Source organism: Peromyscus eremicus, chromosome 16_21, assembly GCF_949786415.1.
Source record: "Peromyscus eremicus chromosome 16_21, PerEre_H2_v1, whole genome shotgun sequence".
In the NCBI taxonomy this organism is placed as follows: domain Eukaryota; kingdom Metazoa; phylum Chordata; class Mammalia; order Rodentia; family Cricetidae; genus Peromyscus; species Peromyscus eremicus.
The window spans coordinates 32,877,040-32,895,175 of record NC_081432.1 but is presented as its reverse complement, the minus strand read 5'-3'; the positions used below and the strand labels follow the sequence as shown (position 1 = coordinate 32,895,175).

The following is an 18,136-nucleotide window of genomic DNA, read 5'->3' as shown; positions in this document are numbered from 1 at the left end:
CTTGACTTACAGTGTACAGATAGCATGGCAAAGCTGCCTGCTAGAGACACTGAGTTTGACAGAAAGAGACAGAGGAAGAATGACTCACCCCCGCAGAACAGGGGAACCCAAGAGATGACACATCACGATCTCACCTCCCCGAGATCAGCACAGCCCAGACTCTGCACAGCGGGGGGGGGGGGGGTGGCTTTGGATATTGGAGCTGACAGCCAGCCAGGGGGGCCTCATGTTTTTCTTTGTTGTTATTTTTAAATTTTGAAGTGTGTGCTTCAATTTTCCCATATCTCCTTCTATTTAAACCACCCTGTATTAGAACTTTGAATAAGGGCTCTAAAGTGAGCAAGTGATGAGCCTCCGAGGTTGATCCTAAATCCTGCTTGGATTCTCTTGAGAGAATGTTCTGGAACATATACAGTGTAGTAAACATGGATGTAGAGGAGAAATTGTTCTTCTTGGCAAAGTTTACTGTAACCTGGTTAGTCAGGCTTTGTCACGAATAGGTAAAGGTAATTGACCTACGAGTTACAATGTGACAGCCACCCACAAACCTGGTGAAGTCAGGGAGTTCTGCATTTCTATGTGGTCATGGGTGCTTTCGGAACTGGCCTGTTAGGTGTGCTGGTATCTGCAAGACTAGAAAGGTCAGTCAGTGATGGGTCGTTTGAGAACTACGTGTATGCCTGCTTTGATTCCATCCAGACCTACGGGCAGTGTGCACAGGGGATAGAGGGGTGAGAACCAACCCCACAGGTGCACAGGGAAATAAAGGGCTGAGAAGTAAACTAAGCAACCTGCAGGGGCTGGAGGTTTAGCTCAGTGGTAGAGCGCTTGTCTAGCAAGCACAAGGCCCTGGGTTCAATCCTCAACTCCGGAAAAAAAAAAAATGAATAAGCAACCTGCAGAGCTGAGGGGAGCTCTTGGTCTCTGAAGGTAAATTTGCTTTCCTGCCTAACACTGAGTTCAATTGATTCTGGCTTTTCCCACAAGTGTTTCTGTAGTTTGTGAAATAACATCGCTCATTCTGGGGCTCATTTCCAAAGACAGTGCCTGCAGAGAGTTCCCATTTACAGGAGCTAGCACTCTGTAAGGGATCTGGCTTTCAGTATTCCCAAAATAAACGTGATCGCGTGTTTTACATGGCTTTCCTTCTAGTGCTTTCTATGCATGCTGGGGGTAGACACAGCAGTCCTCAGGCTACTCTGTAAAGGCCCTTATATAGAGTATCTTTTAAAATTCAAGTTTCATCTATCAACTCCGCTTGATTTTGCTACTGCTCTGAGTTTGTCGGGCATAAAGTTTAGCAAATTGAGAGAGAGAGAGATGAGAACTGAAGAAACTTTAGGTGATTTTCCATAACTATCAACCTGTAAAGATGATCTTGTTTGGGTTTTACAAACAGCAACAGAGGTGTGTACAAGCTGTTTTTAGTTGAAGGAATGGTTAAATAGCCTCAGAAAATAGAAGAGCTTGGCCAGGACATAAACACATTGCCACCTCCACTTTTGAGAGAGGTGGGTATTGGGAACAGCAGCTAGTACAGCAGAGTCTCCTTAGATCAGCCACCAGAAATTTTAGTAATTCTTCAAATCATCTGCTGCTCTCCATCACTGTTTCCTCCTGTGCTATTTTTTCCTCCTGCTATTCCTGTAACTATGGTTGGGAAACCAGTCACCTTGGAACTTCACTGTGCACAAGGCCATCCATTATGCTTGTGTGTGTTGTAGGCCTTGCAGGTGATCACAGTGGGGTATCTGAGGCCTCAGCTGGAGGATTAGCAGTCACCTTTTCCTCAGTGCCTTTCCACAAGGGCATCTTTTGTCAGTGTCTCTTGGTGGCGAAGGTGGGCTTCCTTGAAGTATAATGTTAGATTTCCAGAGATAGGCTGAGGAAGCCTTGTTTTCGATCTGAGGTGTTTTATGTGTGTGTGTGTGTGTGTGTGTGTGTGTGTGTGTGTGTGTGTGTGTGTAGTCTATCACACACAGCTTTGAAAAACTGCCCAATTCTGAAGGAGTAGAGTTACACATCACTTCTTTGTGGGGAGATGGCATATTTCTGAAAAAACATGATCAACCAGAAGTGTTTCTCTCCTTGGAGAATATACCTCTGATGGAGCTGGGAGGTCAAGGCATGAAGAAATCTGCCCTGGGTTTTCTGATTCAAAGTCTTGTTTGGCTGCATAAGGGGAAATGGGCAGCTTGGGCTTAGAAAATTCTGTATACCTTTGAGAAATCACGCAGCCCTGTTGATCTCAGCTTCCTTCTCAGAATCGTAGGATTCAAGGGTATCTGTCATAGTTAGCCAGCAAGTGCCTGGTGTTGCTGTCTGATCCTGTCCTTCAAACATCAGGGAACTCAGGGTTGGAGAGATGGCTTAGTGATTAACAGCAGTGACTGCTCCTCCAAAAGGTCCTGGTTTGATTCCTGGAACCCACGCTTCAGGGGACAATGGTCTATAATTTTCAGATCCAGGGGTTTGATGCCCTCTTCTGGCCTCCTTGGGCACTGCATACACAAACACAAACTGAAAGCCCCACACATATGAAATAAAATAATAATAATTTTTAAAAATCGGAGGGCTGTAACAAAAGGGCAGGTGTGGATTACAAATGGGTCTTTGAAAGTGGTGAAAACCCAGTGCATGTGGAGAGCAAGTCCCTAAATCATACCTTTGCTCCAGATCTTGGTCTGAGGGTTGATGCTGCTAGCCCAGTGGTCAAGCACGCTTGCCACCCTGGGGTTGGTCTCCAGCATGGAAAGAAAACAAACTTAGAAAAGAAAGGACATGAAATTTAGGGACCTGCTTTGTTTTGCGTTTTCAAAACACATGAGACTTTGTGCCACCAGTTAGTCCCCTCTCCATCTGTTCCGAGGACAGTGCGCTGGAGACCAAGGAGAACTTGTGTCCCCAGATGCCTTGTTTCAAAGGAGAACTGGGATTCTGTCAAAAGAGAAAACATCTGGCAAGTGTGGTTCCCTTTGTTTGTTGTTTAAGTAAAGCCAGTGGAGGGAGAGTGAGAAACTATGAGAAGAGACGCCAGGGGCTGTGCTGAGGCTGGGGAGTGATACATTTGGGGACCAACCTGGGAACTGCATTTTCCAAGGAGGATGCTCCCTGAGGTACATGGAGCACCAAGCAGCCAACAGATCCCAAGGGATGCAAGTCTAAACACTTCTAAATCCTTACATGGGAAGGTTCAATTCCTTCTTAAACAGTCAAGAAATAAGAACTTGTGAGATCTCTGTTTCTCTCTTTATTCTTTTCTTTCACCCTCAAACAAACAAACCAACAAAACCACCACCACCACAACAACAAAAAACAACCCCCTAAAACTTGAACTTTGGCAAGTCATATTTAACATTAAATTTTATACAGAAAAAGTTATCTATTTCCCGCATTTCTATCTGGTGACCTTGAAGATGTCACAGGAGCTTTAGCTGTGTTGGATTTGATTGTCTCCAAACACACATCAGTCCTCTAGTACATGCTTATGATCCCCAAGCTGAATCAGCTTGTGACCTAGACCTTCCCGCCCCCTACCTTGGGTCTCATAGTCAAGTTCTCTTGAGATGTTCAGTTAGTACTGATGGAGGTTTCCCCTCTACAAGGTCCCACTTAGCTCTACAGCGGCTTCCTTGAATGACAATGGGCAGGGAGGCAGACACACCTGTGCTGGCTTCTCACTAATCTACACGTAGCTCCTCATCTGCGCCCCCCTCCCCCCCTCCCCCCTTCCCCAGCTCTCCCTGCGGTTTCACACCTAGGAGCTGTTACATAGCCTTTATGAATATTGTCTATCAAGAACGCCAGTCAGTGAGAATTTTTTTTTTCTTTTTTGTGTTCCTTTGGCTGTTGACATCTTAAATGTCACATACCATTTTATTTTGTGTACATGAGTGGTGTGCACAGTTAGATGGTCTGCATTGTTCATATTTGCCCTGGTGAGCACAGTGATGGGTCTTATAGTTGACCAAGAAATACTTGTCCGCAATGAACATATTGACCCCATATGCTATTGCATGTGTTGGGTTTTTCAGTGATACATGACAGATTTGGAGTCCACTGAGGCTTGTTCGGTCTATGATGAATTTTCTGGTGTGCTAGATTGTGATTGTGCCATTTTGCTTGACATGGTTAGTCCAGGTCTCCATTGTCCATATCCGCAGTTAATGAGTCCCAGGCTCCGAAGCCTCATTTTCAGCCCAACCACAAGCAGTGGGAGACTTAGAAGTCAATTAGGAATGGCAGAAATGGCACCACCTCTTTGGTCTAGAGTTTATTCCCCTGTAGTGAGGATGAGACATGTCTCTTATGGGTCAGCTGTGAGAATGCAATATGGTAGCATGGAATGCCGGTGGGGCATATGGAGGTTATTGAACCCAAGATGAAGTGTATTACAGCAGTGACCCAAGGTTCACTTTATTTACTTGAGGGATCTGATAGAGTCATTTTGTGATCTCGTCTCTTTTCTCTTTCAGATGAGAAACTGTATGATGCCTACGTCTTATACCCCAAGTGCCCAAGAAAAAGTCAGGGCCATGATGTGGAAATATTGGTGTTGAAGATCCTGCCTGAGGTGCTGGAGAAGCAGTGTGGATATAAGTTATTTATATTTGGCAGGGATGAATTCCCTGGTCAAGGTATGTTTTAACTGAGGACATTGGACAACAAATGAAAAAAATAAGAGGGCCATGCCTGTGGTCCCAGCACAGGGGAGGCTGAGCCAGGATAAATGGGAACACATGGCTAGTTGGGGCTGTATGTAGAGACCCTATCTTAAACAAAACCAAAAAAGGAAACGTCCCCTCTTCCTTCCTCTCCAATCCTCTCCTCTCCCTACCTCTCTTTTATGTTACAAATGTCCCCAGACACGTTCAAAAGTCTATGCACAGCGCCTCCTAGTCCCACTACCTCTTATATTCAGAAGTTATTCCTTTGCTACATTAGGCTTATTGCTACAACACAGTGTTAGGGAATCCTGGTTTCAGTAATGCGAGTCTCTTAGCATGGGGATACAGTTAACTCAGTCATGGGAATAAGCAGCAGTCTTGGTCAAAACTGAAAAAGCTGGAAATAGCCCAGTGGTCATTCCCTTTACTGTCACTGAGAATAACTGTGGTCTAGTTTCTTATTAGTTCAAATATGGAAATACCATGATGTTTATAGTTGATTTTTGTACCAGAATTTTTCTTTTGGGCCACCAACCAGTTCCCAAAACGTGACATGGAGACTTAATATTAGTTATGAATGTTCGGCTTCATTTTATGCTTGTCCCACTAGCTCTTATAATTTAACCTGTTTCCTTCATCTACATTTTGCCTCAGGGCTTTTTATCTTTCTTTCTTTCCTTCTGTATGTCTTACTTTCCTGTTCTTTCCATGTCTAACTGGCAGCTGCCTGGCTTCTACCCTGGGCAAGTCCTTCTCTTTCTTCTTCCTCCTCTTCTTCTCCTTCTCTTCTCTCTCTTGTATTTATTCTCTCTGCCCTCCAGCCCTGCCTATCCCTCTCCTGCCTAGCTATTGGCCATTCAGCTTTTTATTAGACCAATCAGGTGCTGTAGGCAGGCAAGGTGAAACAGCAACACATCTTTAGATAATTAAACAAATGTAACACATCTTTACATTGTTAACAAAGGCAGCAGAAACAAATGTAACACACCTTTACACAGTTAAAGTAATATTCCCCAGAATAAACAATGTAATACATCTTTACCTAGTTAAAATAACACCCATAGCAGATTTTATAAGCCATAATTTATAGCATTTTTTCCCCTGAATAAGATACTTGTCTGTGGCTATGATAAAAATACCCTGCCAAGGGCGAGTTAGGGGATAAAAGGGTTTACAGTTCATCTTAGTGAGGAAGGCACGGCAGTGGGAGTGAGAGGCCAGTCTGGCAGTCAAGAAGCGACTGATCATATTTCATACTTGCATAGGAAACAGAGAGAAAAAAAACAAGAAGTGGGGCCAGGCTATAAAACCTCAAAGCCCACCCCCATTGACTTCCTCCATTAAGGGTCCACATCCTGAAGTTTCCATTATCATCCCAAACAGCGCCACCATCTGGGCACCAGTGTTCAAACAGAAGAGCCCAGTGGGGGACATTTCATATTCAAACTATATATACAGCATCCTCTGTCTAAATAAGATGGATAATTTTTTGTTTACTTTTGTTTTACTAGGTGTGTGGTTTAGGGCAGTTCATGAACACCAGGGTTTGCATGGATGAAATAGGGATGAGAATGTTTTCCTGGCGTATCTGAGAGACTGACCTGGGTAAATGCCCTCACAGGGCTCATCCTACAGAAAATCCTCCCCTTGTCCTCTTTGCTGTCTGTCTTGGTAGGCCACACAGTAAAGTAGTTGAATACTGAAATAAGAACCCCTTTCTTCTCACCAGGAAAAATATTTTTTAATGTTATTTAAAGAATATGTATTGGCAATCTCTAGATACTGGGCTGTTTATACAGTAGAAATACAAAAATAAGCCAACTGAAAAAGAATCTGTCCTTAGAGATGACACTGTCTTCTTACACCTCACAGGAGGCAACCACAGGCCACACAGAATGTGTAAAGTTAATATTTGGTGGGCTCTTCCCTCTCCTCCCCAAGAAACCATCATGGTGTGCTCTTTGGCTTCAAAATTAGTGATATTAACCCTGATCATTTAACTAACTATAAAGAACATGGAGAAAGGTTCCCTGATCTTTAAAAATAGGTTTTAAAATATGCTTATTATAGAGCATACATGAGGATGTCTGCTACTATAGGAATACAGTCCAACAAGATAGTCTTGGGGAAAGAGACATAACAATAGATAACAGGACATATGTAACCACCAAAGGACACAAATGAGAGGTGACTGAGACTCCAGTGGACTGGAGCACAAACCCTGCACAGAACAGTTGATATTGAATGTTAATCCACCTGTACCTCAGTCTTGTCTACTTGAAAGTCCCTTCCCTTTCCCTGTGCTCATTTCTCCTATTTCTGGTAGTGTTACAGCCTTGCTGTTTTTATGCTTGGTCTTCTGAATCTTTCTTCTCCATTCCAGCTGTGGCCAACGTCATTGATGAAAACATTAAACTGTGTAGGAGACTGATTGTCCTCGTGGCACCAGAATCATCCAGCTTCGGCTTTCTAAAGAACATGTCAGAAGAACAAATCGCTGTCTACAATGCCCTCATCCAGGATGGCATGAAGGTCATCCTGATTGAGCTGGAGAAAATCAAGGACTATAGCATCATGCCGGAGTCTATTCAGTACATCCGACAGAAGCATGGGGCCATCCAATGGAACGGGGACTTGACAGAGCAGTCACAGTGCGCCAAGACCAAGTTCTGGAAGAAAGTAAGATACCGTATGCCAGCCAGAAGGTATCCACCATCTTCCCCAGTCCAGCTGCTGAGGCACACACCCTGCAGCTGCACATCAGGCAAATGGGATGCTGCCACAGAGCTCATAACTCTCTGACAGAGAGTGGTCGGTGTGTGGTGACTCACAGCTACATCCTCTTGGGGTTGTCTACCCCTGCAGCTTGCTCTTTGGTGCTGTGAGTGACTTTGTTCTTGTCCTTGTTGGATTTTTTGGGATGCTTGTAGTCAGACCTGATTCTTTAGTACTCCTGTTTGCTTCATGGCTCTTGAACACCCATATTCTCTCCTGAGCATGGGGTATCTATGACACTGGGTCTCCATGCCAGTGGGATACAGTGGATGGTCAAAATGACAGATCAGGTGGCAAGGATGCTTGGTCCATGTCGGGGATGAGAGGTTAGGCAGCCTGAGGATACCAAGTGGGCAGCCTTGGGGAAAGCCAGCAAAGACAGCAGCACAGTATCTGTGCTTGTCTAGTTTCTACCAGGCTTTGGTCCCCAGGCAGTGTAGATTGCATCTGAATTTCCTCCACTCTTCCACTGAAGTTAGATAGCTAACCATAGCTCGTATGATGCCCCTGGAAGCCACTTCAATGTCACCTGGAACAATGGACTCCAAGCTTTGAAAGATAATCTGTCAAAACGAATTAAAAAAGAAAATTTCTACTCTTCAAAGATGCTTTGCCTTCCAGAATTCTGAGGAACATTTGAGAGATACGAATTACAGCTCTGTGGTGATGCAATTCTAACCCCAGTAAATCTATGTGAGCTTTTGGTTTAGTAAGTGCGTCCTTTATTATAGGGCACTTTATGACTGCATAGTTTGTCCAGTCTTTTAATGCTAACCAGAGCTGCCAACCACTATTTTCCAAGGCCCAACCTAGAAAAAAATCAGCTCCAATCCAACTCTATCACGTTGTGGTTAACACATGTGTGACTGCTTGGGGAAGCATGAACAAACGTCCACGTATTCTAGGTCAGGCACTGGACACAAAGCATGAAAACAATTCCATATAAGTCTAGATTAATGAACCAGGGATTTTATTGGGGCTTCTTGAAGGAATATGGGTGAAGAGTGTGGTGATATTTTATCTGTGTCCCCCAATAAAGTTTATCTGAGTATCAGAGGAAAAAGCCAGCCACTATATTAAACATAGAAGTCAGGCAATGATAGCACATGCCTTTAATCCTATCACTCAGGAGGCAGGGATCCCTCTGGATCTCTATGAGATCAAGGCCACACTGGGAACAGAGCCAGGTATAGTGGCACACGCCTTAAATTCCGACACTAGTTAACCATAAAGGTCTGGAGGTCTGTACAGACAGACAGGAAGTGACAAACTGGGCTGGAAGAGGAAGTGATATAGCTGGGTGGAGAGAAAATGAGTTGACAGAACAGAAAGGCATATAGGCAGGGGTAGACAGGAAGTAGGTCTCTTTGGAAGCTGTGGAGTTGGTGAGGTGAGGTTAGCTGTGGCTTTTCCTATTCCTCTGATCTCTCTGATTTTAATCTCCATATCTGGCTCCAGGTTTTTTTATTTAATAAGACCTTTGAAGGATTGTGTTACAGAGGAGTTAGTTACAAGAGCATGGATACCTCAAAGACAACTGCATCATGGAGGAGCCCATGTCGCCGAGCACGGTGACAGCTGAGTTGCTGCGAAGCATTCGCCACAGCCACTGTGTTCTCTCCCAGCAGCTGTTTCTGCTTCTCCGGCTGTGGAGCAGGGTCTTGAGACTCTTTTCCTCGGATTCCTGAAGACTGAGCAATCTAATCCAGAAGGGAAGTTTCAGAAGTTTGGAGGAGATAACCGCATAACAAAACACTGGGGACTGATAAGTGACCCTTATTGAGGAGCAAGTGGGAGGGGCTTCCTGGCCACAGGCAGGGTGGGATAGCTTGGGAGGAGAGGGAGAACAAGGGAGAGCAGGGAGAGGAAGGCCTCATGTGAAGTCCCTCTCTCTACTGTGAGGATTCACCAAAGCAGACTGGCACCGTGGCGCTCATGACTTAACACTGGATCTCACTTTACTTTAATATTCTTCATTAAAAAACTAATTATGGTAAGACATTTACCACTAGTCATTTTTAAGTTGAGTTGCTACTCAAGGCCATTAAGTATATTCATTGTCACCATCCTCCTCCAAATCCTTTTCATCATAGCAAACTGAAACTCTGTTCTCAATTAATAACTACTTCCGTCCTCCCCAGTCCCAGGAAATCACCTTTCCGCCTCCCATCCCTGGGAATCTGACTATTCTAGGAACTTCAAGGAGGAGAGACATCATGAGGCATTTCTCATTTGATGACTGACTTCTTCCATACACCACAGTGTCCTCAAGTGCTCTCAAGGTTCAGCCCTGAGACCCAGTTTCTGTTTCATTCATTATGGCTAGACTGTCTTTCTTTTCCTTTTCTTCCTCTTTACATTTTGTTTCCTTCCTCAAAGGGGCTCTGAGAGGAGCATGGATGTTTCTGGATGCTCTCAGAGAGATGAGCTCACTACGGGTCCCTCTAGTCACACGCTTGTAATATTTTGCGCTTCGGCTTCTCTTTGCACCATGGGAATCTTAACTTCCTACAGAGGTTTTTGCTGGTTCAAGTACAGTAAGGTATTCAGTGCTTCCAAGAGATGTCGCTAACTGGTTCTTCATTCTGTCTCCCTCACCCTCCATGGGTCTTTGCTTCTGCTTGATTCCTGGAAATTGCCAGCAGGACTGGAGGAACCTAGAAATGGGGCTGACTAATGGGACTCAGCCTTTCTTGTGTGGAGCCCAGGACACCGTGCCTAGTGAGTCCTGGACACACCAGGGGGTACCTCTAGGCACAGGTGGTAATGTATCTGTCTGGATGATTTCCAGTCCGTGCAATCTAGACATTTTGGGATGAATGATCCACAACTGGTTCTTTGATGAAGACTTGGGGGACATCTCGCCCCATTTAGATTTAGACTCTTACTTCCCTGGTTATTTCCCTCTGAAAGATTCAGGGAGGAGTGGCTGAGACTGTGTCAGGCAGGGAGACTTTGCCCTGTGTCTTCTCTGTGAGGCTGCTTGACACACCCTTGCCCACACATTTTAGGAAATGTATTTTCTAGAGGTTATTTGTTTATTTCATTCGTTTATGGGACATATATATATATATGTCTAACTCATCTGAAGAAACTGTTTTCTGAAACTCCCTGACTTCTGTGAGGCCAATCCTAACAAATTCTTTTAACCTTAATTTTCTTTTTCAGTCAGAAAGCTTTCATCTTGCCAACAACATGCCTTGATTTTCCTTTTGCTTAAAATTAAAAAAGCTGTATTATGGGTGCTAAAACATGAATGTGTTACATCAGCACATTGATATTTTTATTAAAGAATATTTTAATGAAACACAAAAGCTCCGTTGCTCAAAGGAATTGCCACCTCATATGTTTGAACATCTGGCACGTGCTCTAGAGTTGAATACATTTTTGTTTGTAGGCCGTTGCTTTGATGTGGGAATTGTGAAAACACAGACCCCTATTTTAAAGATGGAGAAGGCACATTCTACATCAGGAAGCCCCACTCTCTTTGACGGTGACTCCGCGTTGATCATTTGATGAAAGCCATGGTGACCATGTGCAGACCCTCTTGACTATACTTGCTGAAGGTGGTGGGCTTCTTACAGCCTTTCAGTGAGATTTACAGCAGGCCCATGGGATCCACACCCCAAACTTTCCTTTGCTATTGTATTTATAAAACAGGTAATGGTACAATTTTTTACAGAATTCTGTGTGATAGGCCAGTGATCAGGAAGTGAGTCATTTAGAGTCTTCCTAAGAATTAATTGGAAGAAAGCAGCCTCGAAGTTTAGTCATGTTTGATGAGTCATCTAGCCTAGAGCTCCCCGACTAGTGTGTCACAAATGAGTTTCAAGTCTACTGGGGTACAGCATCCCCCATTATCTGCAGTGGAGTTGGTCCAAGAATCCCAGTGGGTGCCTCAAATTGGATAGTGCTGAACTCAGTATATGCCACATTTTTTTCATACACGTAGGAACATTTACATATTTAATATATAAATATATATTGAATGTATACTTTAGAAACAGTAAACAATAGTGAGAACAAAATCAAACATTTCTAGTGATATAGACTGTCATAAAATGTATGTGAACACGGATTCTCTGTCTCTTCACGGAACAGCTTACCATTTTAAAGGCTCTTGTCAATCTGTGTCCATGTGAAGATACCATGCCTCAATTGACTGAGTAGCTAAAACCTTAGAATACGAGACCACAGATAAAGATGGCTATCGTGGTGCCTCCTGGTGTGTCCAGAATCTTGGCCTCATCTGTTCGTACCCATGACTGTGTGTACCAGGCAGGAAAAAGATAAGAACACTCACCCCCTGTTCCAGCTGTTCTCATTTCTCCTGGAAGAAATCTGAGGCCCAGAGAAGTGAAGTGAGTAATTGGAGATCCCTGGCACCCTGCAGCAGAGAACCATTGACTAGGTTAGATCCCTCAGAAGGTAGGCTGGTCCCATGACATGGGCTGCTGGTTGGAATTATGCAGATCTCTGAGAGTGATGGGGCCTCCCTTGACCTCTGGACTTGATCCAGAGAGTAAGGTGCTGGAAAAAAAATCAATGGTCACCAAAAGTCAACCTGAGACAGCGACTCTCAAGTTTGTTACTTTATACAGATGAGAAACAAAGACAATGAAAATGGAGTAGTGAGCAAGCACAAGCTGTTTTCCTAAGAAGAGGGCAGGAAAGACTGGGGCTTCAAGAGTGGGAAGGGTCCTGAGCGAGCTACCATCAAGCTCTTTGCCCAAGGGTTGTTTTTTTTTTTTTAGTAGGACTCCTGTCAGATTGGTAATGATTGATGTGATTTCTATCAAGATTGGTTAATTCTCTGGTGTACCATAGATGGAGCCAATGAGAGGCCTACATATTCTTTGCATGCCCCTATGGCCTACACAGGGAGATGACCACACACTTTTTGCCCAATCATGGACTATTCCTATGTCATGGTCACCTTTATTCATTCTTTCTTGATCTCAGCTAGGTGTTCTAGATGTTAATTAAGCCATGCTTTCTTTGTTCTCACCTTTACCTGACCAGCTGGTACTTTACCAGAGACCACTGCCTGTTCTGGACATGGAGAATTAACAGCTAACTCCTATCAGCTACCAAGATAACTACAATTTCCCTTGGGTGCCCATTCCACAGGGTAATCTGGAGTGATCTCCATCCTGGACTCGGTGGAGGCTTTTCTCTGTTGCAGCTGTGAAGACACTCTATGCATGTTCCTCATGGGGGCTCAGTGAGGGTCAGCCAGAGCCTGCCAAGATGGACCTTGTTATTTTGCCAACAATCTTGTTCTTTCTCTCGTGTGGTCAGCGTGGCTGCCTCAGGCTCGGCTGCAAGCATTCCTGTTTACCTTCCTCAGCGTTCCTGACTTTGCTGTTTGAATCTCAACACGTCTTTTAACTTCAACATTTGCTTTTGCTGCTACAGAACCGTGTGGCTCCTACTGTAAAAATCTGGAAACCGAATTCCAGAAGCATGCAGGGTGGCCTCTGATTTCTCTTCATTTGCTCACAGCTTGGGGAGTTTACAGAGTTTTGGTCTGTGTGGTCTTGCCCAGTGGTGAACAAACTTGTAGTACTTGTACACATGGGATTTAATATTTAGGTCCAAGAATGCCTTGAATGTGTCTTATGTTTCATAAATGCATTCTTCCAGGGTGCTAAGGATTTTTTTTTTAAAGATAAACAGGGTCAGTGAATGAGACTGTGTATCAATTCTTGGTCTCTTGGCACAAGTTCCTAGGATACATATCTGAGACAAACCTTTAACATGGGGCGTGAAGACAACTGAAGTTCACCTATTGCCTAAGGACCTATTTCCTCCTGGGAGTCTTCAGGGTAAACCCCACCACCTTCACGAACACGAGTGGGGGAGCGGGTGGGGGCAGGCTGGGGAAGGGGAGGTGAAGAGGGGGAGGAGATGAGGACTGCTGAGATGCTGACTAGCCTCCCTGACTTTCCTCATTTAGTGACGGGCCTGAGCAATACGGGAAATACGGTATGGCATGGCAAATGCGTCACTCAGAGATCGATTAGATATGCCTGATAGAACTTTGAAGGTTAGGGAAAGCAATAATTGCATAAGGGGAATTGAGCCACCTAGTAGGCATGGCTTTAGGAAATCTTAGACCTTCTGCTAGTTTCTTAAAGTCAGTCAGTCAGTCAGTCAGTCAGTCAGTCTGTCAGTCTGTCTATCTTTCTTTCTTTCTTGCATACACACACACACACACACACACACACACACACACACACACACACACACACGGCACTGGGGGAGGTATGTTCCTGACCTTGGAGACAATGTGTTCTGCATGGGAGCTTATGGGCTCTGTGTCTCTTCCCCACGTTGTGTGAGCCAGGTAGGGTGCAGGCTGCCTGACCTTGCTGATAGCTGTTGTCCTGCCCCCGTTAGGTAAGGATCCCAGCTCTTCCCAATCCCCCGGACATTCACAAGGTTCCATTCCTAGTGGCCCTCTCACCCACTCTCCTGACTGCTTGCTCTTGGTTCTGGAGAGGAGAAACTTGTAGAGTTTTGAAGGGCAGTCCTGGCAGTTTCCCTTTAGGACTATGCTACCTCCAGAGTTTCTGCAGCAGGGGTGCAGAGGCATTCTTGTTTTGGGGTCATGATGGTCGAGAAAAGCTTAAAGTAGCATTTTTAGAGTGGTCTGCTCTCATCGATGATTCTCTCTTCTTGGCTTCAGTCACTGCATTCTGAAACAATCAAATGGAAAATTCCAGAAGTAAAGAGTAACTAAGTTATTAAGCTCCATGCCATTCTTAGGAACCACCTCCTTGTCTAAATAAAGTATCCAAACTGTATATGCTACTCACCAATTAGGCACTCAATAGCTTGGGTTCTTGTAATTCTTACTTCACTTAGTGATGGCTCCCAAGTGCAAGCATAGTCATGCTGGTATTTCAGGTTCTTCCTTCAAATATCATCTCATCAGCCTAAGAAGGATCAGTGTAGCAGAGGAAAGCTCAAGAGAGACCACATTCATGTGACTTTGGGTGCAGTATATTTCTATAAATTGTTCTATTTTAATGTCAGGTATTGTTATTAATCTCTTACTGTATCAAAATTTTAAGTTAAACCGTATCATAGGCGTGATCATAGAGGAAAGTGTGTATGTATATATTTATGTGTGTGTGTGTGTGTGTGTGTGTGTGTGTGTGTGTATGTTTGTGTATGTGGGTGTATAGGGTTTGGTATTATTCTCAGTTCCAGACATCCACTGGAGAGTCTAGGATGAATCCCTCATGGATACAAAATACTTCTAGCTCTATACCTAGAATAGAGATCATCAGTTACCACATCCAAAGCTATGCTGAATCCCAGTGGAAGGCTGATGGGAGAGCCTGGGAATTCCTCCCATTCAAGCAACTCCATCACTAGATTGTGTCCACAAGGCAGTTATTAGAATACTACACCTTTCTGCTATTCAGTGCATATTCTTTTATTCTTGTATCTTGGATAGTTGTGAGAAGGCAGAAAAGGGACCCTCGTGCATGTGGGGTGGGAATGCAAACTTCTGCAATGACTATGGAAATCAGCGTGGAGACTCTTCAAAACCAAACAGGCCTACCATGTGACCCAGCTGTCCCACTCTTGGGTACATACACAAAGAAATCTCTGCTAGCACACTCCAGAGACTCCATGTTTGTGGTTGCACTGTTTACAACAGCCAAGCTACAGAAGCAACCTGAACACCCATGAGCAGAGGGGGAAAAAGTGGTACATTCATAGGGGAGCTTGTATTCAGGTGTGAAGAAAAATGAAATCATGTCATCTGCAGGAAAATGGATAGAACTGTGGATTCTCAGGCTTTGCAAAATAATTTAGATCCAGAAGGACATATAGTGCATGTTTTCTCTTACATGCAGAATTCATGTTTTCAGAACATAAGCCATAAAAGTAGAAGGGGGCCTCTATGGGGTGTGGGTGTGGGGGAATAAGAGAGGGTAAAGATGGGGGAAATCTATAATTCTTTTATATATACAACATATATGCCATAAAATCAGAATAAGGACTATTTTAGGGGTGACTACCAGGCGGAAAAGGGGGGACAGAAGAGGATTCCAGATGGTGAATACGAACAAAATTTAAAGATATGCATGTATAAAAATGTCATAATAAAACTTATTTTATTATTTTGTTTGCTAACCAAAAATTACTCAAAAAAACTATTTCAGCGATTAAACACACAGCAAGATGGTAAAGACGAAGAAGTGGGGCTGGTGAGATAAATCAAAGGGTGCAAGCCTGGTGAGCTGAATGCACCCCCAAAATTTCTGTAAGACGAAGGGAGAGAACTGACTCCACAAAGCTGTCCTGTGACCTGTAAACACATACAGATGCCCCAACACACATTACACACATTAGGTATACACACACACACACACACACACACACACACACACACACACAAATGTCTTAACGGAGTAGGAAGTGGAAGTATAAAGCTCACACCAAATGCTTGCCATTTTCCATGCTCAGAAATTCCCGTGTTATTTTCCATTTCATGGCAGGACATTCATGTTTGAAATTTCTGCTAACTTTTAACAGCACAGTAGGATGACCATGTGGCAGAAAGCAAGTACTTGAATTGGTTTGGCTTTGCAACTGAAATATAGCATATCTGTTTACCAGGAGCTGGTTTCAATGTCCATAAGAAAGAGGGGCCCTGTGTTCAATAGTTACTGCACAGAGGCAGGTTGTGTGAAGGGGAGCGGCAACGTTCATTCCTGCATGCTAGGCCAGAGGGACCTGGTGCAGAGCTACAGGGTGTCAGTGGAAATTCCTGTTTCAGGGGAGTCTCTGTGCTGCTGTGTGTCCAGAGCTGACCCGGAGGTGGGGCTGAGAGCGGTAAGCATGTCAGAGAGAAGGTGAAATACAGGTGATGAGCCCTGGGTTACTCTGGAGTGACTAAGGTGGCCACAAAACCCACTTTCTTGTGGCCTGTTCACCATGTTTGTCCGTGAAAATGGCCTGAGGAGAGACTGAGGCATATCCCATAGGGGGTCCAGGTAGGTATGATCTTTCCCCAGAAGACCAATTGGATTTATATATTATATATATATATATATATATATATATATATATATATATATATATATATATACACACACACATATATATAATATTGCATATATATAATATACAAGCTGAGTGTGATAGTATAGACTATAATTTCATTGGCAGAGAGGCTGAGGCAGGGGGATTGTGAGCTCAAGGTGGTTACACAGTGAGACCCTGTCTTGAAAAAACAAGCCATAGACAAACAGAAGATGCTTATGTGGAAGCTCTTGGTTGATCCCATGCTATCCCGGGGAGATGAGTGGGGAACTCTAGGTGGGGGCTGAATCTGAGTTTCCTCTACCCATGTGTGGGACCCTGCAGTGACTCAGATGGCTTTCTGCAGTGTCACAGCTGACCTTTCCCCACTCTTGGCCCTGCTTCCCATTTATAAACTTTCCCCCTGACACATGCTCGTCTGGTGAGTGAATACAGGATGTGTTTCAAGATGAAGAAAGTGGAAAATTCCTTTCTCTTCTTTGGATGACGAACACACAAAGCCAGCTTCATGTCCTGGCCACTGAATGCTGCCAAGTGGTTGGAGCTCAATGGCCAACGGCCCTCTCAGCTCAAAGAGAGTTAGTTTTTCTGGGTCCTTGAAGGTTGGAACATTGAGGGCACATCTATCCAGAATGCGTTTAGAGATCCTATTAGTCGCCATAATGCAACGACTTCACAGTCTCCTGGTTATCCACAGCAGATTCCTAATTTGGGAAGGACCCCAAAGCCCTGGGTTTCTCCCCCTCATGGGGCTCTCACTCAGCTGCTGCTGTTCAGCTTAAGGCTGTTGCCTAACTACCCCGAAGGGGACAGTTCATGAGAAAACGGAGCCCAGGGGGTGCCCTGGAGGGTTTAGACTAAGAGCAGAATTCCCCACAATCATCCTAAGCTGTGTGTGCAGTTCTGCCTCCAAGCACCCCAGGAAAGGACCCTGCATCTCATTCTATGCATCAGACTCCAGCTGGGCCCAGACCAGGGATGCGCACAAGTGACTGTGCCCTTGTTTGAACACACCTTTCTCTGGTGTGCTGTTTCCTGCTGTAGGGAGGCTAGATTTGGAGTATGGACATCCAGTTCATCTTGTTCCCTGCCATTAACCCCATAGCCAAAATCTTCTGGCTGGACAGGGTGGGAGGTGGAGGCCTCACATGGGCTGTAGCCCCGGATTCTGCTGGGGACCTGGGACTGGTTGGTGTTTGTTTTTTATTCCCTATCTTTCCTCAATGAAAAATTAAACTGACTGTGAGAAACGACAGATGTCCCTGAAAGAAGGTTCTAGCCTCACATTTGAAAACAAAAATTGTGGTGTTATTTGATTGACACTCACGTGAAAAAAAAAAATCACAATTTTTGTCAGCCTAGTAAGTGAGAACCAATTTCTTCTCCAAGCAAGTAGCCAGTGTGTGGACATTCAGCTCCTTTTCCATCTGGATTTCATTTATCCTGGTGGTGATGTCACACCAAAAGCTTGGCAAGACTCAATATGTGACTGTAGTTCTGGGAAGATGTGAGGCCAGTGCTCAGTGTAGACCTGCTCGAATCTAGGCTAGAGCAGCCGGAGGGAGCCAGAAAGGCAGCAGGCACTCATCACCAAAATGGTTGCAGAATGCACACCATGCACGTAGCAG

General features: G+C 44.4%; 1 protein-coding gene across 4 annotated transcripts in view; it reads left to right on the top strand.

Annotated features, from left to right (window-relative positions):
- Window positions 1-8,885, top strand: part of Il1rl2 (interleukin 1 receptor like 2) — a 49,322-nt gene extending 40,437 nt beyond the window's left edge. For all 4 annotated transcript variants that reach the window (XM_059281645.1, XM_059281646.1, XM_059281644.1 and 1 more), the window contains 2 exons: window positions 4,476-4,637; window positions 7,051-8,885. In XM_059281645.1, the coding sequence (XP_059137628.1) occupies window positions 4,476-4,637; window positions 7,051-7,469 (581 nt within the window). In that variant the 3' untranslated portion in view covers window positions 7,470-8,885. The remainder of the gene's footprint in view (window positions 1-4,475; window positions 4,638-7,050) is intronic.
- The last annotated feature ends 9,251 nt before the right edge of the window (window positions 8,886-18,136 follow it).